Source organism: Cnephaeus nilssonii, assembly GCF_951640355.1.
Source record: "Cnephaeus nilssonii genome assembly, chromosome: 14".
Classification (NCBI taxonomy): Eukaryota; Metazoa; Chordata; class Mammalia; order Chiroptera; family Vespertilionidae; genus Cnephaeus; species Cnephaeus nilssonii.
The window spans coordinates 17,853,621-17,880,667 of NC_137085.1; the positions used below are offsets into that span (position 1 = coordinate 17,853,621).

The 27,047-nt window shown below is 42.7% G+C and overlaps 1 protein-coding gene and 1 long non-coding RNA gene across 2 annotated transcripts; one reads left to right on the forward strand and one right to left on the reverse strand.

Annotated features, from left to right (window-relative positions):
* Positions 1 to 1,343: 1,343 nt before the first annotated feature.
* DNAJC25 (DnaJ heat shock protein family (Hsp40) member C25) lies at positions 1,344 to 25,956 on the reverse strand. The gene is made up of 4 exons (XM_079791102.1): positions 25,591 to 25,956; positions 6,572 to 6,724; positions 5,430 to 5,900; positions 1,344 to 2,554 (listed from the first exon to the last, which is right to left on the reverse strand). Exons 1-4 carry the CDS (start codon positions 25,906 to 25,908, stop codon positions 2,432 to 2,434), a joined length of 1,065 nt encoding a protein of 354 aa, XP_079647228.1. The 5' UTR covers positions 25,909 to 25,956; the 3' UTR covers positions 1,344 to 2,431.
* LOC307111316 lies at positions 17,557 to 22,574 on the forward strand. The gene is made up of 2 exons (XR_013814541.1): positions 17,557 to 19,144; positions 20,278 to 22,574. It is a non-coding gene; the product is annotated as an uncharacterized lncRNA (long non-coding RNA).
* Positions 25,957 to 27,047: the final 1,091 nt, after the last annotated feature.

The following is a 27,047-nucleotide window of genomic DNA, read 5'->3' on the forward strand; positions in this document are numbered from 1 at the left end:
CGGGTCCCTAAGAGCTCACGCTTCCCCGGCATCACCTGTACTTCCCGCCTCCGACAGGTACCGTGCTCCCTTCACTAACGGGCTACCTTCCCACCCACGGGCTGTAGGTCCCTCTGCTCCGTAAAAACAGTGAAACGGGAGGGGTCTGCCAATGCTACAGGGAAATAGCAGTAATATACATACACCTTCGGTTTTCTAAGAGGATTCAGAAGAAACAGGAAAACACATCCACTATAATGAGGGGAACAGGTACCATAAAAAATTATTTCACTTCCTTATGCCCATTTTTAGAACTCTCCTGATTCACCAGCAGGTTTGTAGACTCAGCTTCTGGAGAGATTTTCATGGGCTTTTTTTTTTTTCTTTTTAAAAATGTTAGAGGCGGGGGGGGGGGGGGGGGTAAGAGAGAGAGAGAGAGAGATAGAGGGAGAAACATTGGTGTGCCCAACCAGGAATTGAACCCACAACCTTCCAATGCACAGGCTGATGCTCCCAACCATTGAGCCACACAGGCCAGCGCTTGAGGGGCATTTTTGAGACTTTGGGAGGCAGTGGAACTTAGGGCTACTTGATGTCCTTTTGAGCAACCATTCAAGCATGCCTGTTTATCTCATTGCAAGTGTCCCTTCAGGACATGTAGGCCACCTACTAGTGAGTAGCTGTTATTCTGATGTCTCTGGAAGTTTCCTGAGCTGTCAGTCATCTTAGCTGCTTCACCTTGTACCCAAGGCAACAAGAGGCCGGCAGCTGTTTTAAAACACACAACTCCAACCCTAAGGAGCATCGCTTTTTTCACTCTAGCGTGTACTACACCTCCAACAAGGTGAGGAATTCAAACACCTGTTAAAAGAATAAAGAGCCGAAATCGGTTTGGCTCAGTGGATAGAGCATCAGCCTGCGAACTGAAAGGTCCCAGGTTCGATTCCCACCAAGGGCATGTACCTTTGTTGTGGGCACATCCCCAGTAGGGGGCGTGCAGGAGGCAGCTGATCGATGTTTCTCTCTCATCGATGTTTCTAACTCTCTCTCTCCCTTCCTCTCTGTAAAAAAATCAATAAAATATATATTTTTTTAAAAAGTAAAAAAAAAAAAAAAGGAATAAAGAAACATGGGGTTTTAAATCATCAGTAGACACCCTCCTGCCCTGGATTTTAACAAATGAGAATGAATGGCTCCTGTTCCCTCTGAAGGTAAGGAAACATTTACTGAGCACTCATATTTGCCAGCACTTTCCTCCTATCTTGTTTATTACTCATAATAATCTACTATCTATCCTAATCTTTAAAAACTGTGTAACAAAAGCAATATGTTAATCTTTGATTTAAAATGTCATACCAACAAACGTGACACATTGCAACCATTTTATTCATATGAAGCATGGGATAAATCCTTTAACAGCAGTATTGATTCACTACCACGCATGTGCATTGATACCTTGGTGAAAATCACACTTGCTTCAGTCAAATTATGTGTGAATTACTTTCACTTCCACATGTATAAAACGAATCTCATTGTTTATAGCTCATTGAAAGAACAGCACATAGTCACTTCTTTTTTCTGGTTTAAATGTATGTAAATGCACTCATGTACAATGGATTTTTTTTACCACTCAAGGACTTCATAACATATGAACAACTTATCAGTACACTATTTCTGCTTCGTCACTTTTTAAAAATTGAAGTGGGGGTAAAAAGCAATACTGTGGTACAAAAGGCCTTTGTACAAGGTCTCTTCTGGAAACATGTTTGAAAAAAGTCATAGTCCTATAATGACTGTAATCAAGATCATCCTACAAGGACATGAACGCAGAGTCACTCTCCTGGAGAGTTTATGACCTTCTCAGGAATACTATGACTGGGGAGGAAGAGTGGAAGACATCCTAGAGATATATTCTGAACATATTTCAATCCCAGAACGACTATAATGAAGATGACGTGATAGTTGAAATCATTTTGTTGAAGTTTGTGTCTAGAAAGACACTCAGAATAATATAATGAAATGCTGTTATAATGTTTTATGTTTTGTGAAAATATCAGAGGCCACGAAAGCAGAAAAATGTCGCACTATAACAGAGAATACGGAAACACGTTTGAAGAATAAGCACTTAACACGTAAACATTTTCAATGATATCTAATAAATTTTCATGTCAAATCTTTTAACTAAACATATAAAATTTTTAAATGGCAACTTATAAATCTTCATGTTAAATCTTTTAACAAAATCCACAAATAGATTATAAAAATTGAACAATCATAAATGTCTTATGTATAAAGTTTTAAGGTAAAGTTTAAATTTCTTCATTATTCTGTTTAATCAAATACTTAAGGAATTTTCGTTACTGCAGAGGAGTAGTGGAAACATTTCTAAAATAATTCAGTTATGAAAATAACATCACGATTAAGGTTTGGCACAGTAGCATTCCAGCAATCCTCAGTCATCCACAAATGTTAGCCGTCCGGGCCCTTCATTCCTCATCCATCTCCTGTATCTCTTCCATCGAGGGTTGTTGGCCAATTTTTGCTTTAGCTCTTCTTCTTGTTCTTGTTTGTAGACCTTAAGTATAAAAAACACTGACTTTATAATCCAAAGGGAAACATTTGTCATAAGCTTTATGGCATATTTACATTTTTCAAATATAAGTTTAGATAAAAGTGTCCAATGAATGTATTGGTTTGTCTTCTGCACTAAAAATACCAAGCAGTTAAGCACTTGAACATTCAGTGTTAAATACTAAAGAACAGCTTGTACAAGGACTAGCCCTCATTAAAATCATACACAAGCTGAGTTTAAACATTTCCTCTCTGCAATTAATGTCCAATATTAAGAATCACACTTCGTTTTTTAATGTGGTTCTCTGTAAATTTAACTGGTGGCTTTCGGTATTTGTTGATCCTAACCAAGGAACAAAATGACCTGGTATATACATTTGTCTCCAAATTGAACTTACATCCAATCCATTTTTATCTTCAAAAATAATTATTGGTTTTTAAAAATATTTTACTAAAGTTATCAAAGAAGGTTAAATAAACCACATGGAAAAAGAACAAAATATATGCATCTCTGTAACTTTCAGTGGATGTCAACTGACACTAAATGGACAAGTTTTCATAACCAGTTTCAAAGTTATATCAAATTTTACAAAGGAATTACTCTACTTCCAAATTTAGGAAGTAATGACCAAGATAATCTCATATAATAACAACAGAGGCCCGATGCATGAAATTCGTGCACTGGGGATGGGGGGGGGGGGTGTCCCTCAGCCTGGATTGCGAGAGGGCGCAGGCCAGGCCGAGGGACCCCACCAGTGCACAATCGGGGCTGGGGAGGGACCACGGGAGGGCTCCAGGGCGTGTCCGGCCCATCTCACTCAGTCCCCCAAACTCCAGCAGCAAGTTAACCTACCAATCAGAGCGTCTGTCCCCTAGTAGTCAGTGCACATCATAGCGACTGGTCAACCTGTTGACTGTCTGCCCCCCTGGTGGTGAGTGCATGTCATAGCGAGTGGTTGAGCGGCCTTAGCTTATCAGTAGAATATTACACGTTGATTGGTTGAATGGACGACTGAACACTTAGCATATTAGGCTTTTATTATATAGGACTAGAGGGCCAATGCACGAAATTCATGCAAGGGCCTTGGCCCCGGCCCCCGCCTGCTGCAGCTTTGTCCAGAAGGAAGGACATCCAGTCTAATTAGCATATTATGCTTTTATTATTATAGATAATTAATCCCAAAATAGTACTCTATGAAGGACAATTTTGTGACTTAGGCTGCTTAACCTACTTTAAAAAGAAAACTTTTCAGATAATTTAGGAGCAAAATAGTATGTTACCTTCCATTTTTATGTTAGTGATAATCAGGCTGAATATAATTACTTGCCAAAACATTCTGGTAATTCTTAGTAAGTTAAGTTACTTAAATATAATTCAGACTGAAGCTTTACTTTTAGTAAAATCTACTTAGAATCTGACATATAAAAAGGAATGTCTCTGAAACTAAAAAAAACAATTATAGTTCAGATTTTTTAGGAAGAGTTCACTGTTTTTTATTCCTATATTTAATATATTAACCAATTAATTTTTCCCCAAACCTAACATATAATGGTGAGATTACTAGTTGCTTTAAGACTTTAGCTTGGCAGCTGATCACCTCAAAGTCACTGTTGTGGCTGACAACTGTAGAGTATTACACTTATTAAAATGCCCACAGTTAGTGGTACATCTACACAATGGAATACTATGCTGCCATAAAAAAGAAGGAATTCTCATCATTTGCAGCAACCTGGGAGGAATTGGAGAACATTATGTTAAGTGAAATAAGTCAGTCAATGAAAGAAAAATACCACATGATCTCACTCATTTATGGATAATAAAGAACATTATAATCTTGAACAAAAAGATAGATACAGAGATAGTAAAGCATCAAACAGACTGTCAAATTACAAGGGGAAGGTTAGGGAGAGGTGGGGAAGATAAGAGATCAATCAAAGGACTTGTATGCATGCATATAAGCATAACCAATGGATGCAAAACTCTGGGGGTGGGGGCATATATGGGAGGGGGGTGTGGGGAGGGCAATGGTAAGATATGTACACATATAATACCTTAATAAAAAAATTGAAGAAAAAAAAAAATAAAATGCCCACAGTTAGAGGCATTATAGTAGTCAATTTAATTTAAAAATAAAAGTAACTTTTCATACATATGTTAGTTACTATGCAGAAGAGTCTGCTCATTTTGTTTGGAATGAAGCTATTTCAACGAAATTTCCATCTTTTATACCCTCTCTCTGTGTTTTGTTTTTTAATCTCTGTGGCTAAGTTTACATGACTGGAAGGAAATTTGGGGAAGAACAAATTTTAGTTAGTGCAGTTAACAGAAAGTTGTTGTGACACCCTTGCAAGCATACGTTATCATCCCATTCTAGTTTAACACAACAAATTAGATCATCCTTAACATTTTCAGCATCAAAGTATTTAAAACTCATCTTTTAAAAAAACAAATTACAGATTAAAAATCCACTATCCCACTACCAAATATAGTCATACTTTCAATAAAAGACCTTTTTTTGTTTTAAATCCTCACCCAAGGACAAGTTCACTGATTTAAAGAGAGGGGAGAGAGAGAGAGGGAAACATCAATGTGAGAGAGAAACATCAATCAGTTGTCTCCTGTAAGAGCCCCCACTGTGGATCAAACCAGCAACCTGGGTCTATGCCTGACCGGGAATCACACACATACCACCTTTTGGTGCATAGGAGGACGATACTCTAACCAACTGAGCTACACCGGCCAGGGTAAAAGAAAGATGTGTATTCATTATTTAGCTCTTGGATTTCAGAAATTTGAGTGCACTTCTGTGATCCTTATCACACACCTAATTTTACCTTGGTATGGAAGGTGACATAAAAATCCCAGGCTTGTTACTCACCTCATAATTCTCCTTTACCCAGAGCTCCCTTTTAAGAAAAGTTTCTTTTTGATGATCTTCTAGACTATCAAACTGAGACTTTGACATCTTCATAAATTTACGTATGAGATATAGTCTTTCTTCTTCCCCATACTCTTTGCCTTTGATATTAAAATTATAGACCCACCAGCAGTACCAGACTATATATGAGCACAGGTGAACAGGAGCTAAGAGAATTTGAAACAGGAGAAGATCGCGTATCTGGGGTTTTTGATAGCCTCCCTTTATATCTACTTTACTCTTTATAATGTTCTTTATAATGTTCTCCTCCTCATCACGAATTTCCTCTTTGGATTTCTTGTTTCTGCCCTTCTCTTTGGCTTTTCTGAGCAACCCCTGCTCTTTAGCAATCTCCATGGCTTGGATGCGGTACTTGGGCACTGTGGCCAGGTAGTTGATCGCCTTGTCGTAGCTATTCCACCAGCTGAAAAACTAGAATATTTAACAAATAAAAATGGGTGATTTTTATTACCAGAATTCATCTTGGTGAGCACCACCCCTCCCCCAAACCCATTCTGATTAAAAACAGGGACCTCAATAACCTTACTCTGCAAGTAAAAGATACAACTGAATAATGCCTCTATGTACAAGGCTGGTTAAGTCAGGTAAGCCCTGAGCTGAGCCAAAAAGCCATTAAATCAGACAGGAGATACCCAAGGTCAGAGGTTACATAGATCAATGGAATCACACACCTGCGACTTCACAAATAGTAATTGGCTCTTCCCTACATCACTATTAAGAAATCTCGCTCTAGTTCTTTCTCAAGACTGCAGTCTACTTACTGGAGGAAGCGTTAAATGGCAAAACTAACTGGTAAGGAACTTGTTTTAAGAAATCACAGCATATAGCCTGACCGGCATGGCTCAGTGGTTGAGGGAAAGGGAGAGAGAAACATCAATTGGCTGCCTCCTGCACATCCCCTACTGGGGATCAAGCCCACAATCCGGACATATGCCCTGTCAAGGAATCGAACTGGCCACCTCTCAGCGCATGGGAGGATGCCCAACCAATTGAGCCACACGGGCCAGGGCTCTAGTTCAGTTCTAATGACCAGCCCCAGGCGGTGTACACTCTAGCACATACACATATCCACCAATACACACCTGAAACACCGAGATGGCACACACGCTGACCAGAATCACAATTCTGACGTCCACTCTGGGGGCCAGGCGCCTGCGGTAGTAGTGGTAGTAATGGCTGTAGTATTCCTCTGGGTGATCCAGCATGTAGTCATAATCTTTTCGTGTCTCTTCATCCTGTAAAATAGCAAGATGTCCAATTTCACAGACATTTCTTAAAATGGCCTCAGTTTATAATCTTTTAAGTCAAATCTAGAGTTTTATAATTATGTAAGGTTAATCTGAGTAAAAGCACTGTCAAAATAAAAAAATGTCCGCCCCGCTGGATGGCACAGTGGTTGAGCATCTACCTATGAACCAGGAGGTCACAGTTCGATTCCCGGTCAGAGCACATCCCCGGGTTGCGGGCTAGGAGGCAGCCAATCAATGATTCTCTCTCATCATTGATGTTTCTATCTCTCTCTCCCTCTCCCTTCCTCTCTGAAATCAATAATAAAAAAATATTTTAAAAAAATTTCTCATCCCTCTTCAAAGGCACATTAATGTGTTTACAGAACTTTAATGTTAGCTATAAAGTGTAATAAAAAATCTTCCTAAATTCTTAAGTATTGTTAGTCCTCCTAGAAAAATAAAAACACTTTAATAATAATTAATGATTCCTTTTTAGCCAGTGTTGTGCTACTAAGGATGTCTTTGTGTTCTTATAACTTAAGAGCATGTTGACGCCTACTCTCAATAACTGTTGATGGGAAAAAATGTTTGTCTCTATTGTACATATTCACAATCATTTTCCAGCCTCAGGTAGAAAGCCTTCTGTTGAAAGCAATGATTAAGACAACAAAAAGCAGACAAAGCCAGTCTGTGCCTATAAAACCGAATTATGTTCATCTCAAAGAAACATCTATGCAGCATAGTGGTCAAAGTCTAGCTTTGTGATTTGGGTGACACTGTTAGCCTCTTTAAAAAAAAAATAGAGATAATAATACTGTTCTACTAATCTTACAGTGTTGTTTTGAATATCAAATAACACATTATATAAAAACATGTTACAAATACACAGTACTTTACTATTACAAACTTTGTCTCAACCCAGTTCATAAACAAGGCAACATATAAATCTTTTTTCATCATATAAACATGTTAAAAATAATTAACTCTGAAATGCTGCTCTTAAAACATTTCTTAAAACTTTCTATAATTTTAATCAATTTCCAACAGGGATAAATGCCCGTCTTTTATTGAGCTACATTGGTTGAAGAGCTACTAAACTAGGTTATGAATTGCTTTTACCACACAGGAAACCTATTTTGTCTTGTGTCTAAAAAAATGTTAAAAACTAAAAGCACAACAAATTCTTTACTCTATAAGTAAGTACACAGAAACCATTATGAAAACAAAGATCTTTTTCACCTAGAGGATTTCTTTTTTAAATGAATTTGTTATTCAACGTCCGTAAAGTTACAGATTCTTAGGCAAAGACATTTCAAAATCTGCACCTGGTGCTCTGCTACCAAACAGAGGCCCGGGGCCGTGCAGGGCCTCCTCCTGAGTCCTCCCAATGTAGTTCCATAGACTTCAAAGAAGTTTGCTAATGACCAAAACCTTCCCTGTAGCCACTGAAGTCATTGCATATTTTCTATTAAGATTTCTGAAGTTGAATGACCACAATTTCAGTGACAACTCTCTTTCATTACATTCAAAGTATTTTCAACTTCTGACTAGAATGTGAAATTAGATAAACTAGTACCTAGTATAGTTAGATATAGCTGTACTTAAAGTCCCCATGGCACTACAGAGGACCAATATGAGAACTGTGTGTGATATAAGAAGAGCTGATATTATTTTCAAATTCACTCCTTATATGTTCATTTCTGTAAAAAAAAGATTTTCTTGTGGCAGCTGCCACACGACTCAACTATCAATTAATTCTTCCTTCTATAAGCCATTATTATTTTCTAGAGCTTGTAACCTAAAGAGTTAAACTTTATAGACCATAATGACAGGTCTGAAAACTAAAGCCCATGTCTCCTGATGTATTTCATTTTGGTACTTCAATATATCCTTTGAGAATTTTTCCATTCTTCCTCCTTTTTTTGCTTTTGGGGCTAATGTTATAGAAATGCTCTGCGTTTGGCCTGAAATCCGTGGCTTTTAACTCAGCCTCCCAATCTTGGCAGATGCCCTTTAAAAATGTATTTCTTCACACGTGATTCTTCTCCGACCAGATGAGAGGTAGTTTTGAAATTGGCTGCCACACTGAGATCAGATTCCTAAAGCTCCAGCATCACTACCTACATGGGCCCTCCCCAAGCCTGGCTGTGCTTCCGGTCTCAGTGTGGCTGAAATCCACTATGTGAATGTCATACACCCAATAGTTATCCTTTCTTCTTTGTTCTCTTGTCTCAGTGAAGGTCACAATCCACAGAATGCAGCCTCCCTCAGCATGTCACCCAGATCTTCCCGGAGGGTCACCATCTTCTCACGGGTCCCTAGATTTGTGACATCATCAAGTCCTGAGCTACTCTAACAGGACGGTCACTCAATGCTCACCAACCAGCAACTCCAAAACCTAGACCTTGTGTCTGGTCTCTCCATTGCAATCAGAGTCCATGAACAAGCCCTCAAACCACCTCATTCCTGCAAAGGCTTCATTCAGGGAGGGCCAGGTCTGACTTCTCTCAAATGGTTTTCTTTTCCCTGGAGTCACCATAAATTTATGACCCAGTCTTGGTCATGATCAGAGACAAGAAGGTTTGCCACCTCTTTGTTATAGCATTGAACCAGCCAGAATCTTGACTCAGTTTATAGCTTTCCCTCAGAATGAAGAAAATGATTTTAGGCTGAGGCATAATGTACTTTAGTAGGTGTTCAAGGTTGGCACAAATTGGAGAGTTAGGAGCTCTCAACAGTCTAAGTCAAAATCCTACTCGTTAGTAACCCACAAAGTTTAGAATCAACCTAGTAAGCACACAAGGATACCAGGAATATTAGCAAAAAAGAAAAGACAGACTAGAACCCAATTAGAGAGCCTCAGGCACATACTTACTTTAACACCACATATATATATTTTTTTTTCTCCTATGTATCTTGGAATTAAGATACTCCCACATTAAAAAAAAAAAAAAAAAAAAAACCTCCATGGCTAATCAGGTAAGTTAAAATTTCCTTGGCAACCAATGAGGCCTCCATACCTGGCCCTATCTTACCAAGCAACACCTCATCACTCTCCCCTCTTCTGTCCACAGCAAACAGCCAGATAGTAATTCCTGGAATTTAGTGTGTTTTTCCAATCCAGCATGCTCTCTCAGACCTGTCTTTGAACACAGAATTCGAACTCAAATGCCCATCCCTTTTTTACAACCTCATGAGCTCCTATTAATCCTTTAGTACACAAATGTTACTGCTTCGGACAGAGTTAGACCACCTTATCAGACACATCACCTAGTTAGTATAGCACTTATCACACTGTAATCACCAGTTGTTGTCTTTTCCTGGAGTAAGAACTTCTAGAAGATAGGGAGGGTGACTCAGTGACCTCTGTTTACCCAAGACCTAGCACAATGCCTGGCACTCAGCAACTATCATTTTCAAAAGGAGTGACATTTTGTAACTCCGTATAACTCACTATACACATCTCCCAGCCACAGGTCTCCAGCTCACCAGGAAGGCTGGATGGGTGATTATGTCACAAAAAACTGCAGTTGAGCAGACATGACTGCTTGCTGTCATAGCTTGTGAGAGTATGCTACTGTGGCTTAAATAGCTTAAACCTTAAAACAGTTTAATATCTTACCTTTCAACAAGTGGTACTTTTTCTTTCAGCAATTTTGTGGATCCTAAGGTCCCAGGGTCAGGAAGATTCCAACTTCTTTCCAAAACCAAAACCTTTACACTTGTTTCTTCCTCCTCTCTGTCCTGAGCCTTTGCAAGCTGGGCAACAAGCTCCTGGTTTCTAATCTCTACAGGAAAAAAGGTGCTGCTGCTGGTGTCCACGCCACGCCCAATCCTCTCGGGCATATGCAGGAAGACTGGAACATAACCACCAATATCTAGATCAAAAGTGAACAAAAGGAAACCCACAAGCAAAGAAAGTACTGCATCCTTACTTCTCTCAGGAAAAGATCAGTCCCCCCGCCCCAGAGGCAAAAATAGATTATTTCTTGCCCTTGAAAGAAATAATGAATTGTTTAATCTTAAGAAACATAAATTGCAATAATTTGATATTGCAGCCAGTTTTACATTAAAAAGTTTCCATTACATAGATAGTAAAAACCATTTTAGGATAGTAAAGGCCAGGAATCAATAATGTATGAAAACATAGTAATATTTTGTTTGGTCTTAAAAAATATGTATTAATTATTTTTTTAAAGAAATACACACAAATGATCTTTTTTTTAAAAAAAATCTGTTACCCTAAATTTTTTTTCCAGGCCATTACATCCTACTAAAGATGATGAAAACTAACTACTATCAGTTTCATTTTTCTTCTTGTTCCCTGCCCGCTAGCCACTGTATCTTCTCTTCTCAGTCTACATGTGATCTCAACAACTCCCATGATTCACAGCATCACATATATATAGTACACTCACACCTGTCCTTCCTGTCTGTGTCCACCTATTTTCAAGTATCTCCTGGACATTTCCTAAATGTAACAGAAACGTCTCAAATTCAACATGCTCCAAACCTAAATCTGTTCCTCTGTGTTTCAATTAAGAGTATAGTATCATCATCAACTTGGTTAACTGAGCTTTTAAAAACTTCAATTATCTTCAATTCAGCAAATTATTATGCAAGGCATTAAGCCTTGTGTTGAACTCAAAAGAGGGTAAAGAAACCAGTAAGATGAGGTCCAGGGCTCAGGAACTCTCCCACCGAGAAGCATCTAGTGAGCAAGAAAAGCACAATTTGATGTGCAAAGGAATAAAGGACTGACTCCGCCCGAGACCACTGGTAATGGGAGTCACACAAGAGGCAGAGTGAGTGCTGATTTTGAAAACAAAGAAGGTGTGGTAAGACCTGTTCCAGGCGCAGAGAACAGCAAGTGTTAGGTACAGAAGAACCAAAGAATATAGCAGATTTAGTGAAGCTGGAGCACTGGGGAAATTCAGAAAGGGAGTGGCGAATGTGGCCAGGGAGGTGGGTTTGGGTAAGAACTGGAGAGGATCGGATACGCCATGCTAAGGTGTTAGGCTGTTATTGTCTGTGCTAGTCAAAAATAAAGGTTTTCAAGTATGAGACCAATGGCACTGAGAAGAAAGAAGTATGCATTTTTGAAAGATAACTGATAGTATTGTAAAGAATGGAACGAGGGAAAAACAGGTTTTAGAGACTAAGAAGCAGAATGAATAGGACTTAGTGATTAAATTAATCACGTGGAGCATGACAGTGAAGTTTTTAATAACAGTTACTGTGTGAACCATGTTACTCTTAAGATAAAGAACAGAAGATGAAGACAGCAAACGTAGAGAAGATTTGAGGGGAAACTGTGGAAAATTTTGAAATGGGGAGAAAAAAATAATTATGAGACATCTTGCCAATTCTTGGAGTCTCCAGGGATTAGTTAGTCCTGTAGGAGAGGTTCGCCTTTGTCTTTGAAAAGTCTATTTTAACTTTGTCGAGACAGAACTAACTTGCAGAAAACTGGAAGTCATGCAAATAATTCTTGCTCACAGAAAGACAAACTGTGCTGGTGTAATGCAACTGACCACTGCCTTGTCACACTGGCCAGTTTTCTAGGCAGGTCAGCAGTCCTTGTCTATGGACTATAAATGTGTGGCATTTTTTTTCACTTTTGAACCAATTTTAATATCTTACTGGTTCCCTCATTCATTAATGAGTTAAATAATATCTGATACATGTTCATTTTGTATTTGTCTGAGTCATAATTACATTGTATTTTTAAATTTATGCTTTAACAAAGATTAAAAGACTGATTTCAGACATGTTTAATTTGGGGCACCTGTGCTACAGATGAGAGACAACTGAAAATATGAACTTAGAAAAGAGATATTTTAAAGCTGTCAAGGATTTAGTTAAGTTTCATTAGGCAAAGCTTGGAAAAGAAAGAGAGGAGTACCAAAAGGATAAAACTCCAAGGAAAAGCAATGTTTAAGGTGTAGGCAGAGGAAAAGAAGACTCTCAAGACCAAAGAGAAATGGCTAGAAAGGTAGGAGAAACAGGAGAGTACTGCATCAAGGGAGTCAAGGGAATATCTTAAAGAACTACACGGCCAACAGCATCAAATGCCACACACAGTTCCAGGAAGAAGAACGCAGAGCCCTCAGATGTGAGGCTGAGTGATTGTTCACCGAAGACCAGTTCCAGTACGTGGGCTGATGTACATGTCCGTCTCCGACAGCTTGAATGAAAGGAAGATGAGGAAAGACAGTCAACAGTGAAAAAAGAAGGAAGCTGTGGCCACAGATTTAATGGGGTCGGGGGATGCGGAGGGGGAATTACCTGAACGGAATGCAGAGAGAGTCTTAAGTTCCCAAAGAGGAATGATGAGATTCCAGAAGAAGACGGAAATAATCAGTTCAGTGACCAGTGCTTTCCTGCCTTCCCCAACCAGCCTCAAAATTGTGCCCAGAATTTCCTTTCTGAATCAAACATCAGACTCGTGTTACTTCTCCACTTGGAAACCTCTGGTAACTATTCAACACTTGAAGTTCAAATTCCTGAACACAGCTTAAAGGGTTGTTCACCATGTGATCCCAGACTGTGTTCCAGGCTCCGGAAACATTCTCCCTACGATGCACCAGACAGGCTTCTTACCTACCAGCAGTACATCCCCTAAAGGCTATGGAAAGATGCAAGAAGGTCTTTGTGCTGAGACTATTTCAAAATGTTCCGCTTACCCAAGATAAATCTGCACAAGCTCAATTAAAATGTCAAGTGCTCGGTTTCTGGCTACAATTATATCATATCTAGTTTCTGTGTTAATCAAAAGCTCTGCTTGGTTGTTGATAACATCATGTGTCAGATGGACACAGCCCTAGAATTAAGTACATCTGGTGTATAATCAACCTTGGCCATAAACAGGGTATAGAACAGCTGAGATTAAGGGATCGGTAAAAAAATAAACAACACTTATGGGGTCACAGCAGAAGGAGCAAATGTGGCACATAAGGTACCACACCCTCTGGGCCACGGGAGAAATCACTATCAGACTTATCATCTTCCCCTCTGGATCCAGACAAGGCCTCAGAATGTTCACAAATGTCCAGGGAGTCGTGACCAGACAGAGTTGCGTGTGAAATAAAGACTATCTGCTCTCCAGCTGTTTGTCAGCATCACAACTGTTATAGAAATTTACATAATTTCTATCATTTTTATGAATACTAAATTATTATGGATAACTGATTAAAATCTGGATTGATGCTGGGAAAGAAAAATAGTAATCTAATATGTGCAGTTCATTCCCCCCCTCAAAAAAAAAAAGAGTCCCTGGGAACCAAATAATAAAAGTGATCCTTGGTGGAGAAAACCCTCACTACTGTAACACCTCACCAAACTACACCTCTCTCCTGGAGCAGGCCCCACACTCAGCACTGCATGTTGCTGTTGATCAAGTTTTCCCTCTACCGGCATGTCCCTTCGTCGTCAACCTTGGTGTCTGTTCTAGATCCAGATCAAAGAGCACACCCTTCTCCGCCCCCTATTCCCTCAGCTGCTGCGATAGAATCTACACACGTTTATTACGTAACTTAAATACCCAAACAGTAAGTATCTGTCTCCTCGTTACATTAGAAGACTGACGGCAGGAACTGTCTCCTCCCCAGCACCGTCAGCACCGGGTTACAGAAAGGGGTAAGAAAATACACGAAGGAGAACAATAAACAGTGACGTAAAGGGCAGGGAGTTCAGAACCCCCCTTTTTGCCGAATTCTTCCCAAGTGCTAAAGCCCTGCCGCGTCCATCAGACTGGTGAAAAGGAACTGACGTGCTCCTGTGGCGCCCTGCGCACCCCTAACCTATCACAGGGCCTTCACGCAACACTTCCAAGGCCTTTCCGATGTTCTGCTCGTGTGGTCTCCCAAAATGCAGTCAAATTCTGCTATTTTCTCTTTTTCTGCCAATCAGTTTTTTATTAAGTGCATCATTCCCACCGATTCCTTTATCTGCTTATTTTTATGCCATCCTTCTTATTTTATCCAATTCCTATTTACATTCAAAAATGAATTAATGTTCTGATGTAAAAGCCTTCAGAACACAATTTCTCCTGAAAAAAATAGAAGTGCAACTTTTCTCTCATGCAGGAATTTCTCCTTCATACCCAACCAATCAACTTTATCTGTACCATTCTTTAACACCACAATTAATTTAGGGTAAAATGCCAAAGTAGGCTTCACATTCCAATGTCAAAAACTCCAGAAATCCACTTTCGATTTCCATTCTATCTGATGTGCCAGACACTGTGCTAGGCGCCGCGGATACACACACAGACAAGCTGAGGAGCGTGGCTTAGTGGCAAGGGGTGAAGGGCTTCAGTATTTACAGTGCAGTGTGATAAGTGCTATATCCACACAAAAAGACCCAGTGTTGACACAGTGCGTGACAGTCCGTTTACTGAACTTCCCAAGTCCATGATTCCCTGAGTCCCCAGCAGTCAAATACACTAAATACCACTTCATTGTCTTCACTCATTATGAAGCACATATAAAGCAGTGGGTGAGATCCTAACAGTTTGAAATCCTGGTGAAATCTGGAATTTTAAGTTATTTTTTAAATTAAATTTATTGGGGTGACAATGGTTAATAAGGCTATACAGGTTTCAAGCCAGACAGAGAAAGTTCAGAACCATATGCTTTCACTCACTCGTAGGACAGAAAGCTGGGATTGTAAGTTATTTGAGAACATGAACTAGGATGACCTGCAGTGCCTCTGCCTCCCCCATAACCCACCCTTCTCTCGGCGTTTTCTCAATCTCCCTATGCACAGGTAGAATCTTGGTTGCTAAAATAACAATGATAGAATCTCTGTTGCTAAAATAACAATGACCAAGAACCACTTTCCCTTTCCACTGAAGACTGTACACGTTGCCCTAGCCTAGCTGGTTTGGCTCAGTGGCTAGAGCATTGGACTGTGGACTGGAAGGTCCCGGGTTTGATTCCGGTCAAGGGCACATGCTCGGGTTGCGGGCTCGATCCCCAGTAGGGGGCGTGCAGGAGGCAGCCGATCAATGATACTCTCTCATCATTGATGTTTCTAGCTCTCTCTCCCTCTCCCTTCCTCTCTGAAATCAATAAAAATATTAAAAAAAAAAAAAAGACTTTACACTGTTTCCCCTGCTTGAGCTGAAACTCTGAAAATGATGTCTTCCCGAGTGGAGCTGAGCCAAGCAGCGAGGAGCAGAGCAGAGCTGTCTAGCCGGAAAAGTGGCTGGGCCCGGGCCACCTACCAGCCATGCTGTGTTACGATTGAGCTGTCTGCACTAAAACTGTCCTTCTTCATCACACCCCAAATTGGAGGACCTTGTTGGTGTTGAACTGACACCAGCGACCTTCAGTTGACACGATGACCTGACTCGGTTTAGAAACCAAGGCATCTGGCACCTGCACGAGCCCCTTATGCTTGAGTTGGCTTTCCTGCAGTAAGTCCTCTCAGATCCAAGATCTCCCACTCTTGCGGATGAGGTCTCGGAGACTATTCGGTTTAGGTGGGGGACCCTCATCCAGTGACCTTGTTTCACCCGTTTGGATCTAGAGGGCCCCTCTACACCATTCGGGTTTGGTGCCTAGGAGGGGGATCCCTCAGTCTTGTTGGGCACCAAGGACAGTATTCTCCAGGGAAGGCTTTGCTTCTTGGAGTCTGGTACCCAGGGAGGATATCCTCCAGGTCAGGACCAGGCCTCATCCCTAAGATCTGGGAGGGCGCCCACACTTACAGGCACTCAGAGACACACTACCCAAAAGGAGAGCAAAATGGGTAACCCATGCTCTAAGCTTCACATGCCAATCAGCCACCGCCTGGGACTCCGGCTGATTACATGTACCAAAATTATGGTCCAGAGAATTGCAAGTGGCTAGGACCCTGGACAAAGATCACACAAGATGATCGGAAGCTCTGTTGGCAAGACGGGCTCTTCTGCAAGCCCAAGGCTTGTTTGTGTGTGTGCTCACTAGAACAAAGAGAAGACTGCCCTCCCAGAAACCATGGGAGGCTTTTTTTGGAATCTGGTACCTTGAGAACTCTAAACAAAGTCAAGAGGCTACTATCACCTCCCTTAAGAAAAACAATAATTCCAAACTGGGTAAACGCCTTGATAAATTAAAAAAGAAACCAGTGCTGGCCGAACTGGGAAACTTTTCCTCTGACCCTTGTGCTTGTGACTTGAAAACCAGGTTTACTAATGAAACCTCAGGTGATCCCTCACTTTTCAGCTCCTCCTCCTCACCTACCAGCTTGCCTACCCTCCACCTGTTCCCCCTCCCACCTTTGTCTCCAGGTGGGCAGCAGGCATCTGATGCTTACACTGCACCTGATCTTCCCCCAGGAAAACCTGCCCCTTTTAAGACTCAGGACTTTGGAGGCCATTCTCTTTACTTTTGGAGCTTTTCGACTTTATTGTGGACACCTGCTTTCTGTTTCTTTTGTTTGTGTTTGTTGATAAGCCCACCTTAAGGAGAAACTTTAAAGGAGAGAATCTCTAAAGCTCTCAGAGACAATGGAATGCGTTCTTTGATTTAAACAACAGCTTTAAAGGAATTCTTACCGCATGCAAAAACTTTTGACCATATAAGCAAAACCTCAACTCGGTCCATCTGCCAGAGACATACTTGAATCCATAATTTTTTTTTTTTTTTTGGCATCCAAAATTTATTTATTTATTTATTTATTTATTTATTTATTTATTGCGGACATGCTCCTTAAACAATTCTTTTCTTTTTCTTTTTTTTTTAATGAATCTTTATTGTTCAGATTACAATTGTTTCTCCTTTTTCCCCCCATATCTCCCACCACCCAGTTCCCACCCCCCCTCTGCCCTTACCTCCCCCATAATTTTTATTTTGGGTTTTGTATTGTGCTGTCTGTGTGTTTATGTGTGTCTATGTATGTCTGTTATAGATATGGTCTATTTCTATCGCTAGATGGTACTGCCAAATTCTAATTTAGATTGTAAAAGGGCCTTATTCAATAGGTTTAAAATAAATGAGCACTCATAGAAATTGGAGAAATAACAGAAACTAATGCAATTGCTTTTAAAGTGCACATGACCTAAGATTCATCTTTAGTAAATAAAAACCGGCTTAAGGATATTGGTTTCATTAAGGAGATGTAGTTGTCCACTGCTCTTCAGCTTTGGAACTAACAGACCAGATGGGAAACCAGGGAAATAAATTTGGAGCCTTCCTGTGTCACTTGACAAGGCTAGAAGGGCACATGATGCCTCAGATGGAGATCCCTTTGTGACAAAGTCCGTTAGGGTGTTGTGGTGATTGAGAAGGATTCACATAGAGGATAAGATGTGCTCTTGTAAACGAAGGTAAGAGGAATGGAAATAGTTTTATTGAAGAAAATGAAAGTAATTGTGTCCTAAAGTAAATGATTGTTCTAAAATTTAAAATAAAAGATAGAAGTTTATGAAAGTTGCAGAAAGTTTGTGTGTGTTGCAGAAGGTTCATGGAAAAGGAATCTTGAAAAAGAAAATCTTGTATGTGGTCAAACTAAGGTTGGAACGGATCTATTTAAGTTAAAGTACTCTGACACAGAACTGGTATTTGGGTTTCTCTCTCTGTTAAAAGGACATGAGTTTTTTAAGGGAGAGTAAAGATGTACTCTGATGGCTTAGGTAAACCAAACCTTAATATTTAAAGAGCTAAATTTTACATTTAAGCATTTAACTTTCTATAATTGCTTGCAAAGTTTTTTAAGTGAATGATAAAATGCCTAACTAAAATAAGTGAATCTCTAGTCACAAAAGGGGGAAACAAAAGTAATGAGGCCAATTTGATGTTTCGAAAATGGATTTCAAGGATAAAAATGTGCTAATGATGATGCATTCTCCTTGGGTAGAGCATTCCCACAACAAAGGGCTCAGCCATAACAGTTACTAAAATACTTCTGGAAAGGATTTTTCCTGCTTGGGAAGTCCCCACAGAGTCCCATAGAGGTCAGGGAACCCATTTTAATAGTCACATTCAATACCAGATATGCAATCTTGGCTAATACTGTAGCATTTCCATTGCACTTATTATCCCGACCTCTAGTTTTAGAGAATAAACTGACAAGGTAGGTAAAAGTCAATTGGTAAAACTTGTTGAATCTTTTCATCTGCTTTGGCTTAAAGCCTTTCCCTTGGTATTGCTTAAGGTCAATTCCTTTTGGTATATATTGATTGTCCCCTTCTAAAATTGTTACTGGAAGGCTTATCCTATGAAGCCAGACCAGGGAACGTGGGAACCTGCCTTATTTTAACTCACTGCAAAGAACTTACAAAGGCCCTTGAAATTAATGCAAGCTCAGAGAACAATCTTTCCACAGCATGCTGCCGGGAGACGACACCGAACATCCTGGCCTACAACATGGATCCATGGTCCGTCAAAAAGACATCTCCGCACGGACTCCCTCCAGCTTCACTGAAGTGGACCATACCAGGTACTGTTAACTAATACCTGCATCGCAGGTTAAAGGGATACATGAATTCATTTTAAAAGGACCCCAAACCTGAACCTCATTCACCTGATTGAACACCCCAGGCTATAGAGACCTCAAAGTTATCCAGAGCTTGGCTTTTGCCTTGACAGTTTTACAATAAATGTCTCATCTTTCAGTCTGTATATACTTTGCTGGAAGAGATCATTATGCCAAGAAAATGTTCTATTCCATTGGTATTTCTTAAGTAACTATTAATACCATCCTACATAATAAAATGGTAATATGTAAATTACCATCACTCCGCTATGCCCACGATTGGGCCAGCAGGAGGCGCAGGGGGCGGGACTCAGGGTGGCCGGGGTAGCTGATTGGGCCAGCAGGACGCTGAGCCATGGCTGCGCTGGAGGCTTTCGAAAGGCCTGGTGCACCAGCAGATAGACAGCCAGCTCCCCCGCGATCAAAAGCCAAAGCGGGGGAGCTGGCTGTCTGTCTGCTCCGGCACAAGGCCTTTCGAAAGCCTCCGCCGCACCGGAGGCTTTCGGAAGGCCTGGTGCACCAGCGGACAGCCAGCCAGCTGGTGCACCAGGTGCATGATTAAATCATGCACTGGGCCTCTAGTTGTTTTATAAATGGATTTGATTAACTCATAGACTGGCAGCTTTCTTTGAAATTCTTTCTGAGCTTATTTTAATCTCGGCCTGTAACTTGTGAATATCTATCTAGAATTGTTTAAACGATTCCAGTGGGGTCCCAATCAGCTCAACAAGAGACTGTCATGAGTATCACTGACGTAAGGTAAAAGTTAACAAACTGAATGAAGTGTTGTAGAGGGAAAACCACACAGGCAAATCCCTCTAAAGATTCCCTTTACACAAAGCTGAGACGTTAGGAGAGAAATGTTAAAGGAAAATCATTACTCAAATAATAACTTATACATGAGAGCAGGGAGCTTTCTTAGATTACTTTGAAAAGTAATGTGCCAGAGACTCCCCCTAAGTGTCCTTCATAATAGGGTAGAATTTGACCAAACTATTACCTCACAATTTGTGCCTTTGCTGCAATTCTTTCATCCAGAGATTTCAAAGTTTTTACAAATGTAAATTAACAAGTCTCATCATCACTTGTCTCCACAGAGATGGTTCACTTAAGTAACACAAAAATTTACCTAAACGGCCTACTCAAGGTCACCTGGGAAGTCCTCTGTGTCATCTGCTGATGGATATTCAAAGTGTAAAAATACCTTGCAGCCTCATTGCAGATCCAAATTCATAGCATCCTTTGGCAAGTCCCACTGAAGGGACGAATCATCTTCTTTAATTTTTACAGCAAGATTCCTACCTGTTGGCCTCCCCTCAGCTTCACCAAGCGCCCACATACCGGAGACCCAGACCTCTTTCCTATCTTCTCTCCACTAAAAGCTGAGTGAGGACAGAACATGACTTTTTCTGAGATGTTTTTATTAATCGCTTTGATTTAATAGTTGGCCATATCTTCTTTAGTTCCCCCAAACTCTTCTATTAATCCAGTCAACAAATATTTATGAAACACGTATTTTGTTGCTAATCACTGTGCTAGACACAGGGGACACTACAGTTATGCCCCTCCTTCATGGGCAGGGCAGACAGTAAACAAGAACCAGCCCCACTGTGGTCAGTGCTATGAAGATGGCAAACGTGAGCTGGGGAAGATACATGGGAATGGATGGAGCAGGGAAGCCCTCTTGTTGATGTATGGAGCCTGGGGGCAGTTCTGTACAGGATGGTGACGGGGACCTGACAGTTGTGGGGGAGGACTTTTTGGAACTGAAGCAGCAGGTATAGAATGAGCACTTCCATGTACACCTGTGTCTACACAATGTCAAAACATTGTTAAAAAATGATGACCCTCAACCCCAGCAAAAGAAGAACCCTGGACTATATACTGGAGGGCCCTTGGCTCAGTATGGGCCAGGAGAAGGAACCTGGCCTAAAGCGAGCCACCCTGGGGCCACATGGACCCCAAGTAACAGAGATAATGAAGAACCTGGGATTTGAGTGGGACGAGATCCAGGAATCGGAAAGTACAACACATACCTGATCTTAATAAGTTGCACGGAATACAAGGTGAAGGGCCACACTATCGGAGAGACTTGGCACTCTCCTGACCCCAACAGTTGCAGTCCTTCCCCCGCCCGAGAGGTTGTGCCATCAGAGAGAAGACCTAAGAGCCTGCCATTCACCTGCCCAGCCTGGAGTCAGGGACAGCCACCCCTGACCCAGCGCTCCTGCGTGGCCTTCCACCCACAGCAGCGGCAGTGTGGTGGCGCTCAGAGAGAACCAACAACAAAAACTCCTTCCATGCTGAGCAGCCTGATGGTGGACCCTCGTTCTCCCTCTGGCCAGTGAGGGCCAGCAGGGGTGGCCAGGAGGGTCTTCAGTTTCCTGTTAAGACTCATGCACTGTAAGCCATCCACTAACGAGCAGCATGTCAAGCTAATATAAGTTTTTAAATTGTGGATGGTCAAGGCAGGGCCACAGTCAACGACTGTGAGGGAAGTCAAGCTGCACGCCCTGCATTTTAAATGCTGAACTTCAAGGTGCTGAGCTTCATTTCAGGGAGGTCAGCCAGAGGCTGGACGCAAACAGCTGCAGGTCAGAGTGGTGCGAGAAATACAGGCTGCGTGTGCAAAAACCTGTGGGTGAGAGGGTTCCTATCAGGAAGGCACCCGGAACCTCCAGGGCCCTCAGAAGCATCTTATCCAAAATTCTTGCTCAGCTTGGAGGACGGCCTGGAGCCCCCTGGGGGTCAAAAGGAGGCCGCCGCGCCCTCGCTGTGGGTCCAGCCCTTGGCCTCCACTTGAATGAGACTTCAGAGAATGGACTGGTTTTTCCTGGGCCCTTCTCCCTGGCCCTGCTATTGTTTTTCTCCCATTTTTGGAGGGTTTTATTAAAGTATTTGGTTCTGTCAAATCTTGTAATAAACCTGATGCTTTAGGAAAAAAACAATTAACAATGACTAATTGTGATACTATCTCCTTGTCTTACCAAATGTATTTAAATAACATTAGTGTATTTATTTTTTAACAACCACCATCTAAAAAAAAATCTCAAAAAGGCATTTATTTGACCAAGACAACCTTAGCATCATAAATCCACTAAATCTTACACACATATATTCCCATCTGGTGAAGTATTATGCACATTCAGAGATCCTTTGCTTTAGAAGTTTTGATGGAACATCACTTAAGGTTATGAGTATATAATATAGCTTTTTATATCATGTATGTTAAAAATACTAGGAGACCCTAACAGTCTAACCACTATGCTGTACACCTGAAACTAATACAGAATAATAATGAATGTAAACTGTAATTGAAAAATAAAATAATAATAATAAAAGAAACTCGAACACACCAATAATAAGAAAAATTAAGGCTATGAAAAAATTTAGGGGGAGAAAAAAAGCTCCTACCTCCAACGAATTTACAACTAAATTATTTCAGATTTCAGAGAGAAGCAACTTCTGTTAGCTACACTGTTTGAGATCAAATTTACCTGTGCTTTCTACAAAGCAAATATAATCTTTTTCCTCCAAACATATGCCAGCAACTACTGAACACGTCTTCCCAATCCCCTCCCTCCTTTTTGGCTGGCTCCCTAGATAAGTACAACTCTCACAGGGTTGTACTGTTATTCTTCATGGAGAAAGAGAGAGAATATAACAAAAATAGCAAACAAATGAAATGTGGCCCCACGTCTGCAGCTGCTGCTCCAGATGAGATGTGGAATTCTAGATGGGCTTCTGCATTTCGTCCTCATTCCAGAGCCACTGGAACTCACCAACTTGTCCCCCTCTTCTTTCTATCTGACCTCCTCTTAATAACAAAGGCCACGTGCACCTCTCACCCTTCACAAGCTCTTTCCAGCCTGCAGATACGATCCCTGCAAAAACAGGAACACCCCCTTTGCCTCAAGAGCTAACTTGGAAGGCTGAGGCCATCTAAACTGAATGGCCTCAGTTCATTGGATCTTTGGGTTACCCAGAAATGATACTCCCTGGCACATTCTCACAACTTCCCAGTATGACAGAAATAAAATCAGACCACCCTGTGTGTTTTTAATATCTTCTTCGACATAAAGGAAGTCACAGTCCTTTTCCTTATTCCAGGAGAAGGCATCTGCAACACGTGTTTGTAAGTTTCCTGAGGTGTTCCAATGAAAATGGAATCCGTGTCTGTTTCTATATATTTAAAAAGGGACTCTTCTCAGAGCTCGGCTAAGTCTGATTTTCAGAGGTCCAACTATCCGTAGACATCCCTTTACTCTCCAGATAATTTCTGTTCTCTTGCAGCAATAGTGCAACTGCAATTTCGTTTTCCTGTTTGGAGGCCTAGTAGCTAGCACAAACCTCTGGTGGGAATCAGGAATGAGAGTGTTCCTTTCTCCAGACATACTCGTTTTTAACTGCCCAAAAGTTCCCTGTTCGTGAGTGGACAAGTCATTTTAATGCACTTTTTATAAGCTGACAAACCAATGCTAAAGTTTAGGGAGAGAGACCTTTACAGGCAACTATTACAGATCCGCCAGATCAGCCTCTAAATTTGTCTCTTTGAGAAAAATGTCCAGAGTATTTAGATCTTGAGGTTCCTCCCGGCAAGAATTTCTCTACTGTCTCTATGCCTTGGCACTTGTTGGCACCTGTTTTACTAACATGTTTTCCATTCTCAGGCCAAACATACCCACCTCCCACCACAGCAGAAGGCACAGCTGCTAGTGCTTCTGCTGCCTTTCTTCTGGAAGTTCTCTATCTGCCGGTGCTTCCTGGTAAGCCCCCGGGGCCTTGGAGGGCCAGCAGCAGGCTTTCCGAGGGCTGTTTTGGACCGCTATCTTTCCTCACGGGAGAAAAACTCAGACTGGGGCTTCATAGGCTGGCTGCCCTGGATGGAGAAGTTCTTTCCCATTTTTCTAAAGTCTTCCCTCAATTACTCTTTATCCTAAATGATAGGCAGCTAAACCCTCTGGCATCAGTACACTCCCCCCCCCCCCGCCCCCCACCCCCATTCCTCAGTTAACTTTTATTCCCCAATAAAAATTATAACCCCAACAAAATGCAGCGAAAATGTAGTGAACTAGGCATGCCCATTTTATTTATTTTTAAATACGTTTTTATTGATTTCAGAGAGAGGGAGGGAGGGAGGCAGGAAGGGAGACAGCAATAAGAGAATCATTGATTGGCTGCCTCCTGCATGCCCCCTACTGGGGATCAAGCCTGAAACCCTGGCATGTGCCTTGACCAGGAATTGAACTGTGACCTCCTGAGCTACACCTGCGGGGGCTAGGCATGCTCATTTTATGACTCCATACTATCCAAACCGCTCTGGGAAGCATGAACGCAGAGCCTTTAACTCCTTGACTCAGTATTTTCAGCTCTGGAAAGCTAATCTGGAAAAATAATCCATGGTTAAATTATTGTATAACCCACTCAAAGTAGTCATTACAAGCAGACTACATAGCAACATGAAAAACTGGCCTCAAAAAAAAAAAAAAGAAACACCATACCACGGCAACTGCAGTTACATTAGCACGGTGACATGGGGCCTTGGAGGCAGAAACACTTCCATCGAAGAGGATTTACACTTTGTGGTTTCTTACGTGGTGTGATTTTCGCCGTAGTAGAAAACAGGATCAGGCTTCGTCTCCCGCTGCCCAGGGACTCGGTGAAACCTCTGTCCAATGCGCACACACAGAATATTTCCTACCGGAAACTCTCCTCTTGGGAGTCTAGAATCCCAATTCATTAAGCCCCTGTTTCCAGGCCATAGGTAGGGGGCTTCTCACACTTACTGATCCTCATAAAAACCCTGTGGGGAGGTATCCTGGCCTTCACTTTACATATGAAGCAGCAGCTACTCGGCATATTAAGTCACTTGTACCCAAGGTCACACTGGGCGTCAGAGCCCAGGGCCAAACATCTGGTCCTCGGGCGGGCTGTCTGTCCATGGTGTGTTTCCTCGATCCTTACACCCAAGCTGAGGGTCACCCTGAAGACCACCCCCACGTGGGCGCTGTCACACCACCCTCCCATGTGGAAGGCCTCTCCTGTGTTTCCACCACAGGTCCTGGTGCCGACCGTCACTCGGCCTCCCGAGTGTGAGCTGCACGTTACTAAAACGCTCTCACGGAGGAGCCGTACGATGCCCAACACAGGCTAAGCCTCGCATGGCGAGGGCTGTCCCCGGCAGGAGCGGGCGGGCTGCCCCCGAAGGCCAGAGGGGTTTCCTGGCTTTGTCCACGGGCCGTGGGGCTCTTCTCACCCGGGGCCACGTGGGAAGGCGCGAGCATCGGACCTCTGACCGGTCGGTCGTAGGGGCTTCGGCGCCCGGCGCCCGGGGGGAGGAGGGGGGAAGGCGGAGCACCTCGCTCCGCCCCCGAGGGTCCCCGCAGCCCACCCGCGACCCAAGGCCTCACCTTGAGCGTTTCGTAGGCGGTCGCCACCAGCAGGAAGGCCTCCTCGGCGCTCTGCGGCGTGCGCCCGGGGCCCTGGTCGCCGGGCTCGGGCCGGTAGCGATCGGGGTGGTAGCGCCGCGCCAGCTGGCGGTAGGCCCGCGCGATCTCCGCCTTGCTGGCGGCGCGGCTCACGCCCAGCACCTCGTAGCAGTCCCACGTGCCGCAGTACAGCCCCTCCACCAGGGCCCCCGCCGGCCGCGCCAGCAGCAGCGCCAGCAGCAGCGGCGGCAGCAGCAGCACCCAGCGCCCGCCCGCGTCCCCGGCTCCCCGGCGCGCCATGCCGGCCTCGGCCGCGGTCCCACCGCCCCCGCCGCGCTCCCGCACGCCGCCGCCGCCGCCGCGTCCAGCTCCCAGTCAGCAGGAGCCGCCTCCGCGCAGGCGCACTGGGCGCCGCGGCAGCCGCCACGCTCTTCGCGACCGTTGCTAGGGAAGGACGCCTCAGCCAGCCCGCAGCTTCCGTTTGGTCACTGCACGCCTTCCTCACCCCGGTGGCCGGAGGGTTTGGATTTGTCGGATTGAAAAGCGCACTGACCAGTGTGTGCAGAGCGCTGTCCCGTCCACGGTGCCCTTCGCACGCGATCTTCTGCACAGCACGATTTCACCGGCTGCACCGGGGAGTCGGGCGCTCCGGCCCTCTGGCTGTCAGCATCCGGGTGTGTGCACAGGGTCTTACAGCCTGGTCTGCACCCCGGACGCCTTCCTCTCAATAACCGCATGCTGCCTTTCCAAAAGGAAGATGAACTTAGAGGTTCTAGGTGCTGTCTGCCTGCTAGGGACCCGTAAGTTCATCCATGACTATCTTGCTCGGGGTTTCTTAACTTCCACACTATCGACACCTTGAACCGGACAATTCTTAGCCTTGTAGGGACTGTCCTTTGCATTGTTAAGATGTTTAGCAGCATCCCTGTTCTCTCTCTCTCTCTCTCTCTCTCTCTCTCTCTCTCTCCACACACACACACACACACACACACACACACACACACACACCGCCATCAGGCGTGACAATTAAAAAGGTCTCCAAATATTGCCAAGTGTGTTCTGAGGGGTACGGTTGCCAGGAAAAATACAGGTCGCTCAGTTAAATTTGAATTTTGGGTTACCCAAAGATTTGTGTCCCAAATATCACATGAGCTTATACAGTAACATGAAGATCTTTGCCTCAAAACAATTGTTTCTATCACTCCCCCAGTAAATATTTATTGAGTCTCTACTATGAATGAGGCACTGTTGTAGGCACTGGGGACATAGTGGTGAGCAAGGTAGGCCAGGTTCTTGACCTGGAGGAGCATATATTCTAGTGAAGGATGACAGATAATAAGCAAATAAGCTTTAATATGTAATTAATAAGTTCTTTTGTGAAAATGAAACAAGCCCTAGCCAGTTTGACTCAGTGGATAGAGCGTCAGCCTGTGGACCAA